A 17,813-nucleotide genomic window follows, 5' to 3' on the forward strand; every position below is an offset into this window, starting at 1 on the left:
GTGGGGTAGCCTCCCTCCCTCCCTCTCATGGAGTGGATCTGCATTTAGTCCTCCTCCAGATTCAAATCAATGGGACATAAGCATTGGTGGTTCAGTGGTAGAATTCTCGCCTGCCACGCGGGAGGCCCGGGTTCGATTCCCGGCCAATGCAACGATTTTTTCTCCCGGCATTGAGCAGAGGGTTGGACTTGATGACCTTAGAGGGCCCCTTCCAACTCTACTATTCTTTGATTCTAATCAAGGTTAAGTGCCGACCCATTGATTTCAATAGGGTCCAGTGGGGCAGCGCCCCCTCATGGCAGTCGGCTTCCTTCCCTCCAATGGGTTGGATCCAGATTGTAGTTCTCCTTAAGAGGAAGCCCATTGACATCAACGAGACTTAGGTTAGTCAAGGCTAAGTGATTTCAATGGGGCCCAATGGGGCAGCACCCCCCTCATGGCAGGCGGCTTCCCTCACTCCCTCCTGGTCCGGCTGAGAGTTTTAAAATTGTTTTAAATATTAGCTGTTTTTAGATTTTGTATATTGATTTTTAATGTTCAGTCCTTTAATCTTTGTAAACTGCCCAGAGAGCTTTGGCTATGGGGCGGTATATAAATGCAAATAATAATAATAATAATAATAATAATAATAATAATAATACCGAATGACAAAAATGTTGAAGAGGAAAAGAGAGAAAAATATACACCACTGGCCATGGAAGTCAAAGAACTATTGCAACAGGAAAAGGTCACTATTATTTTGTTAATCATATCAGTCACCAGCATCACATCAAAGAACTATACAGAAGACCTTCAGAAACTGGGCCTACCAAAATACATCCACACCACTATCCAGAAAGCAGTCATAATTAAACATGCTCAATTGAATCTGTAAAAGACAGCATGACTTGGCAATGCCCGCCATGTCCGTCTAGAAAAACCACCATGAGCGAGAAAGAGACAATAATCAAAATACTCCTTAGACAGGAAAAAAAGCCTACAGCTCCCAGCATTCTCTAGCTGTCTTATTCCTACAGACATGGACGCAGGACTTATCCCTAATTTATATTTTTATCCGGTCATTCCTCCAAGGCACTCTCAGCTGCCCAGTGAGTTCCGTGGCTAAGTGAAGATTTGAACCCAGCGCTAGACCAAATTTCTAATCATTACACCACACCAGGGCCAGATCTACACCTTGTGTCAAATCATTACAAATGTGGAATAAAAACACACACACAGGATATAACACTATGAAAGTGGTATATGGCTTGTGCCCCAACAGTTATCGGTGCACTCCAGTCCTGCTATAGAATCATAGAATAGCAGAGTTGGAAGGGGCCTACAAGGCCATCGAGTCCAACCCCCCCACTCAGTGCAGGAATCCACCCTAAAGCATCCCTGACACATGCTTGTCCAGCTGCCTCTTGAATGCCTCCAGTTTGGGAGAGCCCACAACCTCCCCAGGCAACTGATTCCATTGTCGTACTGCTCTAACAGTCAGGAAGCGGCCCTGTAACTTCAGCTCGTTATTCTGTGTCCTGCACTCTGGGACGATCGAGAAGAGATCTTGTCCCTCCTCTGTGTGACAACCTTTTAAGTATTTGAAAAGTGCCATCAAGTCTCCCCTCAATCTTCTCTTCTCCAGGCTAAACATGCCCAGTTCTTTCAGTCTTTCTTCATAGGGCTTTGTTTCCAGACCCCTGATCATCTTAGCTGCCCTCCTCTGAACACGCTCCAGCTTGTCTGCGTCCTTCTTGAATTGTGGAGCCCAGAACTGGACGCAATACTCCAGGGCCAAATAGAGAGGAACCAGTACCTCACGTGATTTGGAAGCTACACTTCTATTAATGCAGCCCAAAATAGCATTGACCTTTCTTACAGCCATATCGCACTGTTGGCTCATATTCAGCTTGCAATCTACAACAATTCCAAGATCCTTCTCATTTGTAGTATTGCTGAGCCAAGTATCCCCCATCTTGTAACTGTGCATTTGGTTTCTATTTCCTAAATGTAGATCTTGGCATTTATCCCTATTATCCCTATAAAACAGTTGTGTAGATCTAGCCCACCTCTCCTGTTCCTTTGCTAGGCACAACCGGGTTCATGTTGTTTAAAGACAAACATTTCTCAGTAAGCCCAATTTGGCTGTTTTTCCTTTCCATTTTTGGTTGGCACGTTTTGAAACAAGAACTACATTTGGTCCAGACGAATTGATTTTCTGTTGGCACTGCGTTTGACCTCAAATGGCTGTGCTTGCAATCCGTAGCTGCTGCCAAAGCAATTGCTAATACTCAGTCTGAGATGTTCCTTCTATATCTACTTTGTTACTGTGTTGAAATCAAAATCTACTGCTTTACCCCAAGTCTGCTGTTGTCTTGTGTGTGTTTTTATGCAATCCGCAACAGCGCAAAAGCGATTGCAAACATCTCACCTTTGGCATCCGCCTTTGTGGCGGTGTGGAAACCAACCAAAATGCATCAATGCGCTTCCCACCCTCCGCATGACCACGGAGTTCCCCGCTCTGATTGGTCACGCCTTCCTTTGGCTCTCCGTCTCATTGGCCCTCCCAGGGTGAGTTTCTTCAAAGTTGCAGGCCATTGGCCAGGTCTTGTGTCAGCCTTTCTGCAGCTTGTTACATGTTTCATGCTGCAGGCACTGGGCTGATGTGGAACCAGTCAAGTGTCAGCCAATGGGTGCTTAATCTGATTGTGGTGTGCTGGGAAACCGGAGATTAATCCGCCCTTCCACCGAATGACTGAACTGTTTGTTAGGGAGCTGAGCGCTTAAAAAAAAAAAAAGAAGAAGACAGGCAGCAATGGTTCAAGAACATGAACGATGCATTTAAGAAGAAAAACAACCAACCTTAATAATAGCAGTAACCCAATGATCCCATTGAGCTTCAGCTCAACTCTCTGCAAACGATGCAAGGAGAAGCCTGATTTTTTAAATTAAAAGAAGCAGAAACAAAACAGGTTAAGGTATTGGCCCCGTTCCTAAATGGGGTTGTCACCTACCCAGAATTTTTATTGGCCCAGCCAGAAATTGGAAAGGAGAAACATATCTGAGCCAATCTTGTTGTCGGTGCACATCTGTTTGTGGTGGCATCACATGGTGTGTGTGTGTGTTCTATGAAGGACAGCTACCGTCCCAGACAAGCAGGGTGCGATGGAGAAAATCAGATTGTACAGACTACGTTGGGTGCCTGAACCCACTTATTGCTATTTTGCCTATAGGCACCCCCGTTAAAAAGGGGGGGGAGATTTCTTACTGCTTGGTGGAAAGGAACTCTGTACATGCTCAGGGGAAGTAATCCTTAGGTACCAAGGTGGTGGTGTTAGAAACGAATTTGTAGTTCCCCAGATAGTTGCACTCGGCTGTCAGCCTGAGATGGTGGTTGGAACTCCTTTTAGAGAAATGAGATTCAGGGTTCGAGAAGCTCCTGCATTCACTTAAAATCTTACTTTCTATGTACAGGGAAGGAAGTCAGAATGATTGGAAACAGAAACGAGGGGCAAGGAAATCATGTCTGAATAAGCCCAGTTTTCACAGACATTCAAATGCTTCAATCGCGAAGTCTCTTTGAGGAAGTTCATTAAGTTCTGTGGAGTTTAAATTACTCATATAAAAGTACCCTCAAAGTGGTGGATGTGTTTTTCAGAATTAAGCCACAAAATGTGCAGGAAAAAACCTTGCAACCCACATCACATCCATTTGAAATGAATGACACTACCCCCATTGTTTTTAAATGACGTTATTTTCAATATCTACATCCCAAACAGATGTGGAGTTACTGTACGGTACTCCTGAACACCTCTCTGGATCCCAACACCTTCACTGGCTCTACTTCCTGGGGCTCCTTTTATACTAGGTCGGGGGAAGCCACCATTAAAATTTCCCACAATGCCCCTGACATAGCATCACTCCAGGGCATTGTGGGAAATTAAAATGGTGGCTGCAAGAAGTCTACTCCTGCTGCCAGCTAAGTCCAATGGGGCAGGAACATGGGACTGATATAAAAGGGACCTCAAGAAGGGGACACTTTCAAACCTGGAGCCTGCCCTGATTCCAAATACATTTAACTGGATGTAAACCTCATGAGGGTTAAACCTCCTCTACCCATATGCAGTGGTCTCAATTGGATCATGGCCCCACAGATTTACTAGAGAGTAAGAAAGAAAGGCAGGGTCGGCTGTACACTACATATTTAACATGTCATATACTTTGGCCCTGAGAGGCAAGCACCAATGAAGTAGGGTGGCCATGTGTCCTGTTTTACAGAGGACAGTCCTCTATTTAAAAGTCTGGTCAGTCCTAGTCCTTTTTAAAAGTAAAGAAAGAAAACAGGGGCGGTGATTGTTTAAATCACAGTAATTATTCCAGGATTTGTATCGGTACCTATAGATTAGGTCTACAGATCATGCAAACATATAGAATCATAGAATAGTAGAGTTGGAAGGGGCCTACAAGACCATCGAGTCCACCCCCCTGCTCAATGCAGGAATCCACCCTAAAGCATACTTGACAAATGGTTGTCCAGCTGCCACTTGAATGCCTCTAGTGTGGGAGAGCCCACAACCTCCCTAGGTAACTGATTCCATTGTCGTACTGCTCTAACAGTCAGGAAGTTTTTCCTGATGTCCAGCTGGAATCTGGCTTCCTGTAACTTGAGCCCGTTATTCCGTGTCCTGCACTCGGGGAGGATTGAGAAGAGATCCTGGCCCTCTGTGACATCCTTTTAAGTATTTGAAGAGTGCTATCATGTCTCCCCTCAATCTTCTCTTCTCCAGGCTAAACATGCCCAGTTGTTCCAGTCTCTCTTCATAGGGCTTTCTTTCCAGACCCCTGATCATCCTGGTTGCCCTCCTTTGAACACACTCCATCTTGTCTGCATCCTCCTTGAATTGTGGAGCCCAGAACTGGACGCAATACTCTAGATGAGGCCTAACCAGGGCCAAATGTTTTGATGATGTGTAAGTGGCCACCGTTCAATGAAGGCTCAGTCAGTTTTGATAGAACTGGAGAAAGAGATTGGTTAAAAGGAGAGGCGCGTGATCTCTTTCAAAAGTAATAATCTGGTGCCTCTAGGCTTTGCCACCTTCTCAGATGGGTGCCACACCTGAGCGCCCAGTCGCCAGTGTTCCAGGATCCCAGCTTCAGGGGATCTGCCAGCTTTAGCAGTGTTCTTTCTTGGTATTGCGTCATCTTTACCTTGGCTGCAATCCAGTCCATCTCGTAAGGGCGTGCCTGCTGCACAAGTCTTACAACGGACTGAATAATCTTTCCTCCTCCCCAGGAAACCATGGGAACTGCCATTACAAAGCCTGGGTGGCTGCAAACTTATGTAGGTTTACTTGGGAGTAAGTCCTATTGAAGTCACTTCGGATATACTTCTCAGTAAATAGATGCTTTTTTATTTCATGGCCAGATCTGCACCAAGCAGGATATGACACTTTGAAAATGGTTTGAAAGCTGAATAAAGAGCGTGTCCTGGTCTCCAACAGCTGTCACTGCGGTTATAAACCATTTTAAAGCAGCAGTGTAGATCGAACGGCAGGATCCACACTACTGCTTTACAACGGTTTATAATATAGTGACAACAGTTGGGGTTTAGGACACACTCCATATGGGGTGCGGAGGGGATAGTGATTTAGTATATTTTCAGGGGTGGGAACCTCTTTCAAAACGAGGAAGTACTTCTTCACACAGCACATAGTTAAATTATGGAACTCACTGCAACAAGGAGTAGCGATGGCCACCAATTTGGATGGCTTTAAAAGGGGGTTGGATAAATTCCTGGAGGAGAAGGCTATCCATGGCTACTAGCCCTGATGGTTGTGTGCTGCCTCTAGTATCTGAGGCCGTAAGCCTGTGTGCACCAGTTGCTGTGGAACATGGGTGGGAGGATGCTGTTGCTTGTGTGTCCCTGGTTGACAGCTGGTTGGCCACTGCGTGAGCCGATTGCTTGACTAGATGGACCCTTGGTTTGATCCAGCATGACCCTTCTTATGTTCTTATGAGGACGGAATTCAGTTTTGAATTCCTAGCAGGAATTCACCCTTAGGAGAAACATATCCAAACCTTTTAGGATGGGGGTAGTGAGTGGAAACCTTGCAAAAGCTGGGAACCCCTCCCCAAATTATTGTCAGTGGGGGTGTGTGAAGAGGGCGTGGCAAGGAAAAGCGACATGGCCATTTGGGGACCCCCAAAGTGCTGGATTGGGACCACAAGAGGTCCAGTTCTCCACTTCTGGTGTAGTTGATGTTTTAACTGGGAGCCCCGATGTCAGTGGGGCGGCGATTCGTAGTAGTTCAACCCACACACAGAGCACCAAGCTGGGGGCAGGCTGCCTTAAAAACCGACCTAGCCTTCTCAGCACCGCCACCAAACTACAACCCCCAGAACCCTTTGCGGGGTGACCCTGCTCTGTGAAATCTGGCACAAAACCGGTATAAAAACATGCAGTGCAGCAGGGATACCCCGGGTTAGAACTCCCTTGCTTTTTTTAATACCCTAACCCCCATCCTCTAGCGCAGGTAATATACATAGGCTGTGCACACGAGCTCCCTTGCCAGCTGGCGTGAATCCATCCCCACCACCCGCCTTATTGGAATATACAAACAGAAATAGTCCCACGCACTCTTTCTCGTTCCCCCATCGCCTTTGGCGGAAGCTTACGCGAGGAGCCGGGAGCGGTGAGGCGTCCTATTTAAGCCGCTTCCAGGAGGCGGAGCCCCGCAGTCTGTCTTGAGCCGAGCCAGCGGCCGCATCTCCCGCCGGTGCGTGGTAGCAGCCCGAGCCCATCCGAGCCATGTCTGGGGAATTGGAGATCATGGAGTCGCAGGTGATGTGGGAGCCGGACTCCAAACGCAACACCAATATGGATCAGTTCCGGGCAGCGGTGGCTGCTGCTTATGGCATCCACCTGGGTGAGTCTTTTGCTGGGGAGGGGGGGGGGCATCAATAACAACAATTACAATAGATGCTAAAGGAGGAGGTTTTGGGCTGCAGTCTTATCCTATCCATCAGGATATATGTGCGTTTCTCCCCTTTTGCATGCATTTATTATTATTATTATTTTATTTTAATCTGGTGCAGAATTGGAGGATGCAACGTTTGAATCAGTAAGGTTGCGGCCAAAGGGATGTAGGAGAACCTTGAGTAGGAAAATCTGTGGCCTTCTGGATGTCGTGGGATTGCAACTCCCATCAGCCCTAGATAGTGGGGAGGAGGTGATGGGCTTTGCAGTCCCGACAACATTTGGAGGGTGGGGGAGGGGTGTGTGCCTCGTCTCTGGGTTTAGCAGGTGAATTGTCATCAGATAGGGGGTCATAGGGTTGGCAACAAGAAAGGACTCTATATACTCATGGGTTTATGTAGTTAATAGGGGTAGTTAGATGGGGAGCTGCTTTATACAGAATCCGACCCTTGGTCCATCTGGCAGCCATGGCTCTCCAGGGTTTCAGGCCGGATTACTTCCTAACCCTACCTGGAGAAACCAGGGGGATTGAACTAGGGACCTTCAGCGCGTTTAGCAGGTGGTGTGCCACTGAGCTAGAGCCTTTCCCTAAGTTTCTAGTCCTCATGGGCTAATTTCAATAGCAAAATGGGAAACTACCTTATGCTGAGTCAGACACTTGATCCATGTAGCCCAGTACTGTCAACACTGACTAGCAGCAGTGGCTCTCTAGGATTTCAGGCAGGGATTTTTCCAGCCCTACCTGGAGATGCCAGAGACTGAACCTAGGACCTTCGCCATGCAAAGCAGGGGCTCTACCTCTGAGCTGCGGCCTGTCTCAAATAGAGCCTCCATGTTCAAAGGCAGTGTACCTTTCTTTGAGCGGGGGAGGCAAGTGCGGTTGCTGCCTTGGTACTTTGTTTTCGGGTTACCTCTAGTTATCTGTCTGGCTTGCTTGGGAAATGGTGTCTGTTTATATATCTGAATATTTCTCGTCTCTTTTCAAGGCCCAAGCCTTAACAAAGCAGCTTGCTGTATAAATAAGCCAGTGCGAGTCAAGTTTAAAAGGCAGTAAAAATCCAGTAAAAACGAAAGCCGCCACAAACACATCAGCAAAGGGGGGAAAGGGAGCATCAAGAATTAGACAAATGTGCGGAGGGTCAGACTATCTATGGCTACTAGTCATTATGGTTGTACATGACCTCCATTGATGGAGGCAGTATGCCTTGGTTGTACCTGTTGTTGGGAACCTGCGAGGAACAGCGTTGTTACGCTCACGTGCTGCTTGTGGGCTTCCAATTGGGGCATCTGGTTGGCCACTGGGCAACTAGAAGGCTGGACTAGATAGTCCTGCCTTTCCTAGCCTGCTGCCCTCCAGATGTTTTGGACTACAACTCCCAGGATTCCTGGGATTGATGGGAGTTGACATCCAGAACATTCTTCAGGCTGGAGAAGGTCGAGATAGGCCCTTGGTCTGATCCACCACGGCTCTCTTCTTATCCAGAGAGTCAGAGCTAACTTACTACAATTTCAGGAGCAATCCTGTGCAGCTTTAGACAGTCAAAAGGCCTACAACTCCCAGCGTGCCCCAGCCAACAGCAACCTAGCCAGCTGAATGAAATGACGTGGGAAATGCTTTCGGTGTCCAATGCAGCATCAAGCAGTAATGTTTGTATAGTATCCTGTATAGGATAGGACCCTGTGTAAATATTAGTCATGTTTATATAGGCATCCTCTCAATTCACCTGAAAGGTGTGTTAGGGCTGGGGCGACCAGGAATTTCCTGGTTCGTGCTCTTTAGCAGCATTATACCAAAACTGGTGGCCTCCAGCAGTGTTGGACGGCAACTCATAAGAACCAGGGTGGAGAAGGCTGCCCTGTGCCAGGTGAGACCATTTCTCCATCAAGCCCGTGATTATTATTATTGCTCTGATGGGTGTTGGCTCTCCAGGGTCCCGTGATGAGGAAGGCCTCTACGTCCACCTCTTCAGCCTTTTCCCTGGAGATGCCGGGGATTGAACCGGCAACCTTCTGCGTGCAAAGCAGGCCTTCTGTCGCTGAGCTATGGTGACCCCTTCCCAAGCTGGCCTGCCCATTCCTGACCTTCTCATTGAGGCATGCCTGGGAACCCCTTAGAGTTTCCCGGGGCTGGACTCCGGAAGGGAAGCAACTTATGGCTGTCCATGTGTTTGGTCCTAGAACTTCCATCAGCCCTCACTGTTGGCTGTGTGAGCAAGGGCTGATGGGAATTGAAGGCTGAAACATCTGGAGGACCATACGTTGCCCACCGTGGCCTGTGTTCTGAGCTAAGGATTGGTGTCTTCGTTTCTTCGCAAATCCACAATGAACAAGTTTCTCCATAGATTGTGCTCTTGGGTCAGATGTGTCCGTTCGCTGCGCTTAATGGCACCCCAAATCTGCCGCCTGAGGTGGCTGCCTCGCCTTGCCTCACTGTCGGGCTGTGAACACATTTCCCTCCCCCCACCCCCAAATTGTAGCACCGCAAGCTCTGTTAACTGGCCTCTTAACATGTCCTGTAGCTATCCCTGTCACTATGGCTGAAGACCAGTTTAAGATCATAGAATCATAGAATAGTAGAGTTGGAAGGGGCCTATAAGGTCATCAAGTCCAACCCCCTGCTCAGTGCAGCAATCCACCCTAAAGCATACCTGACAGATGGTTGTCCAGCTGCCTCTTGAAGGCCTCTAGTGTGGCCTCCCTAGGTCACTGGTTCCATTGCTGTGCTGCTCTAACAGTCAGGAAGTTTTTCCTGATGTCCAGCTGGAATCTGGCTTCCTGTAACTTCAGCCCATTATTTCGTGTCCTGCACTCTGGGAGGATCGAGAAGATCCACTTCTCTCTAAAGCAGGGATGCAGAACGCCTGGCTCGTGGGCCTAATGCAGCCTCTGACTCGTGGAGGTTCCACATCTAGCTTGCAAAACCTCAGTGGGTTCCTCTAGGGGGCGGGGCTTGGCCTTCAAGCCCCTCCCACTGAGGAATTCCCGCCATTACCTCACATCTCAAATCGGAGATAACACCGGGGATTCCCTTGCGTGCTCCAAGATCTCCGCTCTCCCGTGCCGCAATTAACCAAATCGTCTCACCTTGTTCTAAAGCATGTCACTCTTCAGCGTCCACTAAGGAATTTAGCATCTTCTGTTCCCTCTTCTTTCTCATTTAGCAGGTTAAATGTCTGCGGAAGGCTGGTTTGCCCTTTAGTAGACGCCAGACATAATCTTCCACTTCATCAGCGCGCAAGATGAATTGAGATATAGTCTTTTAACTTGTGTTCCCAGAGAAAATATCGAAAGGGTTGTTTGCGTGGCCTCTGCTGTTTGGAGTGGCAGCCGTTAACCAGGCAGACATTTGGGTTTTGTTTGTGTTCCGTAGGGTCCTGGGTTTATTAACCGCTTCCCTGCTAACAAATAGGATGGCTAATGACTCACAAATATAGAAGCTAATGACTGTTCTTAATAGCAACAGGTGGCTTTCACGATTGATAGACCTTGTTGCAGGATGCAGCTACAAATATGAGGCCCCTGGAAAAATGGGAGGGAGGGGAGACTGTTCCCCCTCCATTTTCCCAGGGATTTTTGGAAAACTTGGGGTGGGGAATCATCCCCTCCTGAATTTTTTTTTGGTTCTCTTTCCACACCCATGTTTCCCTGTTCCCCCCCCCCAGTCCTTCACATCTCTAGGGTTTGCTCACAGTTGCTGCAATGGTTGAGAAATTGGCTTTAGGGCCAAGATAAATACATCTAATACATCAAGTTTGATGGGTCCGAGAAAGGGCTAATCTAACATACAGCCGAAAAAGGGGGGAGAGTGAAGTGGTGCAGTCCCGAGGTGGTAGAATTGGACTGTACCGTTTTGCATAGGAGCTGGTGGCCCGTGTCTTTTTGAACGCTCCCGTTTATGGGGAAAACTCCCTGGAAGTAGAAGATGAGCACAGAAAGGTGTGGGCTATGCTACTCCCAGATGTGCTAGCTCTTGTCTTGCAGGGAGGCTCAAAAATGGCAGACCCAACCTTCAGCTGGAAGTAATGCAGTTCATTCTATTGCCCCAATACTATTATTTATTATGTTTATATCCTGCATTGTTTCTGCTTGCAAGGAACCACAAGGTGGCTAACATGGTCCTCCTCCCTGTGAGGAGGGTTAGGTTGAAAATCTGTGACTGGCCTGGGTATCTTTATAATTTGGCCTCCATCCAGTTTTACAGAAGTTCCTCCATGTTTCCTTATTTGCTTTAGTCAGTATTGTAACACAGCTTCCTTCAGCTCTGCCCCTCCCCCACTGTGTTAAATTACAGGTCCAATCATTCCCAGCCAGCTGGCTGAGGTTGATGGGAAGTGTAGTCCAGAGCGGCGGGTGCACCTTAGTTGCAGCTGGGTTTACTTCCTGGAAATGGCAAGTTTAACATACCCTGCATTTTTGTAGGATAACCCCTGAGTGGCTTTCAATAAAATGGGGTAGGAAAATACATGATTAGAAACGGCAAAATAGCAACAACAAAGGAGCAATATGCTAAGCCCATTACTCTGAGCCGAATCTTCAGCTGCAAGCCTTGGGTTCACACGAGAGAGAGAGAGAGAGAGAGAGACAGAGACAGAGACAGAGACAGAGACAGAGACAGAGACAGAGACAGAGACAGAGACAGAGACAGAGACAGAGACAGAGACAGACAGACAGACAGACAGACAGACAGACAGAGAGGGCCTTCTCTGTGGTGGAGAAGTCTCAGTTTAACAATCTTCTGTGGAACAATCTTCCTGACGAAGCCCGCCTGGTGCTGACATGTCGAGACTTTTCTCTTCTCCCAGGCATTTAGCAATATGTAATGACTGTGGGTCTGGTTTTTTGGGGGGGCGCTCTTCGTTTTTAAAGTTGTTATAGTGGTTTTAAATGTATGTGTATTTTGCTTGTTTTTGTGGTTTTAATCTTTGTATATTGTTTTTAAGTGTTTTTATCTTATGTGAACCGCCCAGAGAGCTTTGGCTATGGGGCGGAATACAAATGCAATAAATAATAATTTCACTAGCCTGAAATATGGATGTTGTTTTTGCTTACAGCCAACTATAATGAATTGTACCATTGGTCGGTGGAACATTATCCAGATTTCTGGGCAGAGTTTTGGAATTCCAGCGGGATTGTCTTCTCCCGGTTGTACGACGAGGTAAGCCGTTACGGATCTGACCCTTCAGCTCTGTTTCAAAGGTTGCTTCAGGTAAACGCGCACCTGTTTTGTAAAGTGAATGAAGACTGGAATGTCTCATCTGAAGGAAGTTTGGGAACGGCGTGTCCTGCGGATCGCAGAAGTGCTTGTCACCAGGCTACCCCATACTGGAAGACTCCCAGCTGAATTAATGAATTGCACCCCCTTGAAAACGGTGTTAGCGGGTCGGACTTGTGGCGGGGCTCTCGTGCATCAAATTAATCCCTTGAGGTTGCGTTCATCAAGTGGCAAATGTTCACGTCTGAATAGGGAAAAGTTGACCCCATCGCCACGCATGGGTGTGTTTCTGTAGCTGTATTTGGGGGGTGGAGCACCTATGGCTTTTTGTTTTAAAATGCCTTTATGAGGACCTGCAAAAATTCTACAAAAGCGTGCAAGCTTTCGAGTCCTCCAGAACTCTTCATCGGGCTGGGTGGTATAAAAGCCAGGTGATGGAGGAAGAAACCAGCTGCCTTTACACCGTTTTCCTGTTCTGTTCCCAGCCCTTGCTTTAGCTTACCTAAAACTGGGACATAGGAAGCTGCCTGGTACTGAGTCAGACCCATGGTCCATCTCGCCCAGTATTGTTGACACTGACCGGCAGCAGCGGTTCTCCAGGGTTTCAGGCAGGATTCTTTTCCTAGTCCTTCCTGGAGATGCTGAGGACTAGACCGTCTGTCACCTCTTAGGAATATACAAGTTCACAGAGCATTCATACTTGCAAGACTTCTTGTTCTATCAACAGTAGTATTCCAGGGCAGATGTCCGAAAATCCCTCTTCTGTCCATGTGAAGCAGCAGCTCCTAAATCTCTAAAGCAGGCCGTCTCACGTTGCAATTTTTGCTTTGATTTGAGACGGCGTATCATTTATCCTCTTCCGACTCGCTTCCCAGGGCATCCAGATGAAAGAGGGCTCGTCTCTTGCCTTTCAAGGTGCTGGTTTTAACCTATAAAGCCTTACACAGCTTGGGACCACAATACTAGATGGAACGCCTCTCCCGACATAAACCTACCCGTACACTGCGCTCAACATCTAAGGTCCTCTGAGGGAAGCTCGGAGGATGGCATCAAGGGAGAGGGCCTTTTCTGTGGTGGCCCCCAATTATGGAACGATCTCCCTGACGAGGCTCGCCTGGCGCCAACATTGTTATCTTTTTGGCGCCAGGTCAAGAGTTTTCTCTTCTCCCAGGCAGTTAACGTTTAACAGCATATGCTGAGTTTTTAACTGACCCCAGAATAGTTGTTTTTAAATGGATATTGGCTGTTTTTGTTTGTATTTTATGCTTTTTATGCTTTTAAATTTTGTATATTTCATTTTAATGTTCACTGTTTTTAACTTTTGTAAACCGCTCAGAGAGCTTTGGCTATGGGGCGGTATATAAATGTAATAATAATAATTTTTGATAATTCCCTCCATATCACTGCATAAGTGGCTAAGTTCTTGGGGTCCTAGGAGCACGCCCCGAGTGCCTTACGATTCCTAAGCTCTCCTCTCCTACGGATGTCTGGTTTTCTTCCGCCAGGTGATTGACCCTTCGAAGGGGATCGCGGACGTTCCGGAGTGGTTTAAAGGCAGCCGGTTAAACTATGCAGAAAACCTCTTGAAGCATAAGGAGAATGACAAAATTGCCCTCTACGCTGCGCGTAAGTAGACACTGCAAATCTTCTGACCTGTGGTTCTTAACATTTATTTATTTATTTATTTATTTGTTGCATTTATATTCCGCCCCATAGCCGAAGCTCTCTGGGTGTTTTACAAAAGTTTTAAACAGTAAACATTAAAAACAAATATACAAAGTTTTAAAACATAAACAGCATTCAAACAACCGTATCCTTATAAAAACAGCTATTCGGGGGTCCGTTAAAAACAAACAAACGAACTCAGCATATGTTGTTAAATGCTGTTAAATACCTGGGAGAAGAAATAGGTCTTAACCTGGCGCCGAAAAGATAACAATGTTGGTGCCAGGCGAGCCTCATTCGGGAGATCGTTCCATAATTGTGGGGGGCCACCACTGAAAAGGCCCTCTCCCTTGTTGCCGTCCTCCGAGCTACCCTCGGAGTAGGCACTCCGAGGGAACATCTTAAACACCTTAAAGCCAGCTAACTCATTCACCTGGGTGTGTGTGTGTGTTGGATGTTTGGAGCACAGCTCGCACCCATTTCCCCTGGTCCCAGCCATTTGCACCTGTAGTTTTCACTATTTATTTATTGAAAGCGTGTTTTTTTTTTAACCCACCCTTCATCCTAGGATATTTGGTTGGGGTGCAAGCGGTCATAATAATAAATACAATTGGGGAAAATCCTAAAACCTCACCCTAAAAACCATCAGGTTAATGATGTGGAATGTGTCTGATAATAAACTGAATGGGAAGGAAGGAAAGGAAAGGAACCTCTCGTGCAAGCACTGAGTCATTACTGACTCTTGGAGGGACACCAGATTTTGCTAACGTTTTCTTGGCAGGCCTTATAGCGGGGTGGTTTGCCGTTGCCTTCCCCGGCCGTTATTACCTTTCCCCCAGCTAACTGGGTACTCATTTTACCAACCTCGGGAGGATGGAAGGCTGAGTCGACCTGAGCCGCCTGCCTGAAACCAGCTTCCGCTGGGATCGAACTCAGGCCGTGGGGAGAGTTTCAGCTGCAGAAACTTTAAATGTTAAAGCATTAACTGGTATTAACATTAAACATTAAAAAGATCAAGTTTCTAGTTCTCATGAGAAGAAAGGTTTGAGGGTGCAGCAAAGTTGGATAATCTGTCTGGGTCCTTTCCTTTAGTTTCTCAAAAGAACAAAAAAAAAATCCCAGTAAGATTAGTGCGGTGAACGATCTGAAACTGAGTGAAAGTATGCAAAGTTAATGCAAAGACAAAGGTTGGAGATAACAGCGGGGCTTCGTCCAGGGGGTGGGGCCTGGAGGCCAAGCACCGCCCTCTTGGAGGAACTTCTGTGGGCTGAATTAGGCCCACAGGCCAGAAGCTATGTCAAGCCTGGCCAATTTGCAAACAAACGGAGCTCATTCATCGCTTGGTGGTTCACGAGTCCGGTAGACCTGCTCTAAACTTCTTCACGGCTGAAAGAGACTCTTTCAGTAACACCGTCAGGATGCTGTTCCACCCTGCGGTTTTTCGAGATTGCAATCAATTCTGAAAACCCGTTTGTACGTCTCTCTGTCATTCCTCCTTTGCCAAACCTGCTTCCACTCTCCGCCCCCCTCCCAGACTTTCTCCAGCCTGCTGAAGGTGGGTCTTAAGCAGCCAATATGCTTGCAGAACTTCTCTCTCTCTCTCCCACCTACCCACCCCTGGAGTCCTTTACTTTAACTCCTCGTGGAGAGCGAATGGATTTTGATGAGTCACTTGCCTTAATGCAGGCTTGCAAATAAGCCCGTGAAAGCTTGCTCACATACGCCACTATAAGAAATAAGAAGAGCCCCGCTGCTGCTGCATCCAACCAGAGGCGGATGTAGTTCAGCATTCGGTTACAGCAGTAGCCAATCAGAGACTCGAAGGAGAAGCCCACAAGCAGGACATGAGTGCAGGGCCGGCCCTGCCATGACACAGAGTGGGGTGGTTACCTCGGGCGGCAAATGTTGGGAGGTGGCAGCAAGGTGTGGGAGAAGAGAGCTGTTTTCCAAGCGACCCGCCCTGTGCCCCTAAGCTAGGTGTGGTGGAGGATGCTGGCCCGTGGCCAGTGTTGAAGAAAGAAAGAAACTCTTTAAGTGAAAATATGCCAGAGAAAATATGCCTGACAAACCAGAGGAACAACCCTAGAACTTACCATGGTTCTTTCTCTGGCTTTCCTTAGATTGCCTATCGTAGAATAGTAGAGTTGGAAGGGGCCTACAAGACCATCGAGTCCAACCCCCTCCTCAATGCAGGAATCCATCTTAAAGCATCCCTGACAGATGGCTGTCCAACTGTCTCTTGAATGCTTCTAGTGTGGGAGAGCCCACCATCTCCCTAGGTCATTGGTTCCGTTGTCATACTGCTCTAACCGTCAGGAAGTTTTTCCTGATGTCCAGCCGGAATCTAGCTTTCTGTATCTTGAGTCCATTATTCCGTGCCCTGCACTCTGGGATGTTGGAGAAGAGATCCTGGCCCTCCTCTGTATGACAACCTTTTAAGTATTTGAAGAGTGCTCTCATGTCTCCCCTCAATCTTCTTTTCTCCAGGCTGAACACACCTAATTCTTTCAGTCTCTCCTCATAGGGCTTTGTTTCCAGACCCTCAATCATCCTGGTTGCCACGTCTGATCAGGTAGCACTCATTAACGTGCTGTTTAATTCATGACAACTCACAATGATTTTTTAAAAATATGGCTTGTTTTGTGACGTTCAAACCAGGCCAAGGATCGACAATGACAACTTTCTATTGAGGGCAGGACATTTGAGCTGTGTGTTCAGAGCCCTCCCCGAACTGGTCCCCTCCAGATGTTTTAGACTACCACCTTCATCATCCCCAGCCAGCGTGGCAAGTTGTCAGGGATGATGGGGGCTGTGGCCTCCACACCTCCGGAACTGCTCTAGCCTTTTAGCATTTCTACGGTTACCGCTGCCACCTTTTCCCTTCTATTTTCCCGCCTGCGTTGTCACATTGCAGCTGGAAGAAAAGATATAGCAAGTGACTTTATACTTCGTTGGGGGAGAGACAAGCTGGAGTTCCGGGTTCAGAAGCGATGCTAAACAGATCTCCCATTTGCTGTGTTTTTTAAACGCACTGGTTTTTTGTGGTTTGTGGCCTGGACCAGTGTGTGTGGTTGAGTAGATTGACCCTCCATCTCGTTTGACGTAGGTCCTATATCTCTTTTAGGAGCACCAAGTAGCACCCCATTTGCTTCAATACCGGCAGCACCCACAGGACTACCGTAGGACTGTACCCCCCTGGCTGGTATGGCAAGGCCTACATCCTTGTGTTACTTATTTATTTGTCACATTTATACCCCACCATTTTTCCTCCAAGAAGCCCAAGGCGGTGTTGATTCTCACAACAACCCTGCGAGGTGGGTTAAGCTGAGAGTAGGTTTGCTGGCCCGAAGTCACTCATGCACACGCATGTCTCTATTGTACTTGCGTGTGGATGAGTACAGACAGTAATGCAATGCACAGAGGGCTATTTTACAGGCTCGGGAGCCTAATTAAGGGCATCGTGCCAGGCAGTTGTTCCTCTAGTATAGAATTGTTTTTTTTTTAATTTAATTGATTATTGAATTTTACAATTTTTATTTTCTACAGAAAAAAAACGAAACAAAACTTCACAAACCTAACAAACAATACAATACAACTTGTAAAACACACAAAACGTATAAGGCCATATTCCATTTAAGGCATTCTTCATGGCAGGCATATGGGCCATCTGTTCTTACTAGTTCCGTAAATACCGTAACTTTATATCAGCCTTCCTCAACCTGGGGCGCTCCAGATGTGTTGGACTGCACCTCCCAGAATGCCCCAGCCAGGCTGGGGCATTCTGGGAGTTGTAGTCCAACACATCTGGAGCGCCCCAGGTTGAGGAAGGCTGCTTTATATCATTCTTAACTTCACTTTGGCCTGCACAGTATTGTGTATTAAGACCACATTACATAAATCATTTTTTCCCACCTCTTGCAAATATTCTATCAGAAGTTTCCAGTCCGATACAAACGAGGTTGTTGATTTTTCTCTTACTAG

General features: G+C 47.1%; 1 protein-coding gene and 1 non-coding gene across 2 annotated transcripts in view; both read left to right on the forward strand.

The window, feature by feature from the left end:
- The first annotated feature begins 80 nt into the window (after nt 1–80).
- On the forward strand, nt 81–151 carry TRNAG-GCC (transfer RNA glycine (anticodon GCC)). The gene has a single exon. It is a non-coding gene; the product is annotated as a tRNA-Gly (tRNA).
- A 6,617-nt stretch (nt 152–6,768) lies between these two features.
- AACS (acetoacetyl-CoA synthetase) overlaps nt 6,769–17,813 on the forward strand; it is a 39,647-nt gene continuing 28,602 nt past the window's right edge. The window contains exons 1-3 of the mRNA XM_063143825.1: nt 6,769–6,905; nt 12,007–12,110; nt 13,673–13,793. Coding sequence (XP_062999895.1) covers nt 6,788–6,905; nt 12,007–12,110; nt 13,673–13,793 — 343 coding nt within the window. The 5' untranslated portion in view covers nt 6,769–6,787. The remainder of the gene's footprint in view (nt 6,906–12,006; nt 12,111–13,672; nt 13,794–17,813) is intronic.

This window comes from Elgaria multicarinata, chromosome 18, assembly GCF_023053635.1.
Source record: "Elgaria multicarinata webbii isolate HBS135686 ecotype San Diego chromosome 18, rElgMul1.1.pri, whole genome shotgun sequence".
In the NCBI taxonomy this organism is placed as follows: Eukaryota; Metazoa; Chordata; class Lepidosauria; order Squamata; family Anguidae; genus Elgaria; species Elgaria multicarinata.